The 2,184-nt window shown below is 33.7% G+C and overlaps 1 protein-coding gene across 1 annotated transcript in view; it reads left to right on the top strand.

Moving 5' to 3' along the window:
- Positions 1-2,184, top strand: part of CAPN7 (calpain 7) — a 37,522-nt gene that overhangs the window by 26,755 nt on the left and 8,583 nt on the right. The window contains exons 13-16 of the mRNA XM_007470641.1: positions 117-261; positions 389-488; positions 775-910; positions 1,507-1,582. Coding sequence (XP_007470703.1) covers positions 117-261; positions 389-488; positions 775-910; positions 1,507-1,582 — 457 coding nt within the window. The remainder of the gene's footprint in view (positions 1-116; positions 262-388; positions 489-774; positions 911-1,506; positions 1,583-2,184) is intronic.

The following is a 2,184-nucleotide window of genomic DNA, read 5'->3' as shown; positions in this document are numbered from 1 at the left end:
GTAGGGAAAAGAATGGATAAGTATTCAAATTACATCCTCGCTTGGAGAATGATATAACTAATAAAAATATGGTAAAACTGTTTTGCAACTTCGTTACCTCCTGTTTTTTTAAATAGGGGCTGCGATTTATCCAACTGAAAAATCCTTGGAGTCATTTACGTTGGAAAGGAAGATATAGTGAAAACGATGTAAAAAACTGGACCCCAGAGTTGCAAAAGTGTTTAAACTTTGATCCTCGAACAGCTCAGAAAATAGACAATGGTAAATATCTTTTTAATTTAATAATATTTGATCTTTAAATAAATAACATGCTTTAACAGTGTGAAATGTACTTAACTGACAAGTCATTAAGATTTTTTTTAGACTAACAAAGACATCTGATTTTCAGGAATATTTTGGATCTCATGGGATGATCTCTGCCAGTATTATGATGTGATTTATTTGAGTTGGAATCCAGGTCTTTTTAAAGAATCAACATGTATTCACAGGTAACTATTTTTGCACATTTCAGAATATGCTTTATAGTAGTCTCCCTTTTTTCATTTAAAATGAAATTATTTGGGAAGACTAGTATTCTCTCTCTTTTTGTCATGCCCACAGATGACTATCGTGTAATAGTTATTATCTTTATATGCTTCTTGGTTATGCCAAAAATTTAAAAAACAATAAAACCCGATAACCTAATTGTATTTGAAACACAAAACAAAAATAATATTTCAGTTTAGCTCTATGAGAAATTTAATTACTACTTTCTTTGTTGATTTTGTCCTTTAGCACTTGGGATGCTAAGCAAGGACCTGTGAAAGATGCCTATAGCCTGGCCAACAATCCCCAGTACAAGTTGGAGGTGCAGTGTCCACAAGGGGGCGCTGCGGTTTGGGTTTTGCTTAGTAGACACATAACAGACAAGGTACTGATACCCTTCTTATATCCCATACAGAAATTCTTTTAAATATAATTAGACCACTGTGAGCAAGCTATGTAACTTGATCACCAGCCTGTTTCATTTATATAGGTGGCTTGAAAATAGTGTTTACTTAGATAAATGAATATTTTCCTCAAAGGAAAATTGGTCATTTATAATTATACACTTAAAATCTCGTTAAAAAATCATCTATGAAGAAAAATATGAGGGAGTTTATGCTTTCTAGAGAGGGTTTTAGTGTTGATTCTATATGCTTAGATCTCAACAATATTAACATAAAAATATGCTGAAGAGGGTTTGGGAATGTTGATTCATTGGGCCTGATTTTATAAAGGGTAACCATAATTTTAATGGCTTTAGAGTGGTTTTTTTAGTATCTTGCTTCGTACAATATGGTCATCTATTGAAATGACAATTTAATTCAGAAAATGACATTTTTTAATAACACTAAATAGAAGTGCTCTTAAACTTAGAAATAATCTCCTTCCCCTCCCCTCCCCACCTCCATACACAAACACACACACACACAGGAGCATTTTGAGCCCATTTTCCTAACCATATCGGATTCTTTGTGCTTTTAGGATGATTTTGCAAATAATCGAGAATTTATCACAATGGTTGTATACAAGACTGATGGGAAAAAAGTTTATTACCCAGGTATGTTTAGTAAACAGACATTCAAACAAACATTAAAATTCTATCTGTGTGATTAATGTGAAAATGACAAATTTTATGTAGATAATATGCAGAAATTAATAATTATGCTGATAGACTAATAGAAACTACTCAAACAGATGGGTAGATTTATGCTACTTGTGTGTTTTGTTTTGATTTATTTTTAATTTAGAGACCTCAGGAATTTGGGATTTCTACACTCTTGCACATTGCTGTCAGAGCTTTATTTCTAAAATTTAAATCCTATCTTTTTTCCCTGATCAAAAATTTTGTGGTTTTCCATGGACTCTTGGATAAAATCCAAGCTCTTCAGCTTGATGTCTAAGGCTTTTTATATTCCGGCCTTCACCTCGCTGTCCACCTTTATCTCATGCCCCAGCATTTCACAGTGGGTCTGGCTTCTCCTGAACACACCATGCCCTTGTTGCCCCTGTTTTCACACAGTTTCTTCTGCCGAGAGTCTCTTCTACCTGCCCTCTGCCCACATATTTCTTTTACCCTATTCTGTGTAATGAATGTGGTTAAGATCCAGTTTATGTTATTTTCTCTGTGATAACCTTCCTGCCAGGCAAAGTAAATCTTTC

The sequence above is a fragment of the Lipotes vexillifer genome, unplaced genomic scaffold, assembly GCF_000442215.2.
Source record: "Lipotes vexillifer unplaced genomic scaffold, Lipotes_vexillifer_v1.1 scaffold418, whole genome shotgun sequence".
NCBI classification, from domain to species: Eukaryota; Metazoa; Chordata; class Mammalia; order Artiodactyla; family Lipotidae; genus Lipotes; species Lipotes vexillifer.
Note: the sequence above shows the minus strand (reverse complement) of the source record. Positions and strands in the feature narration are given on the sequence as shown.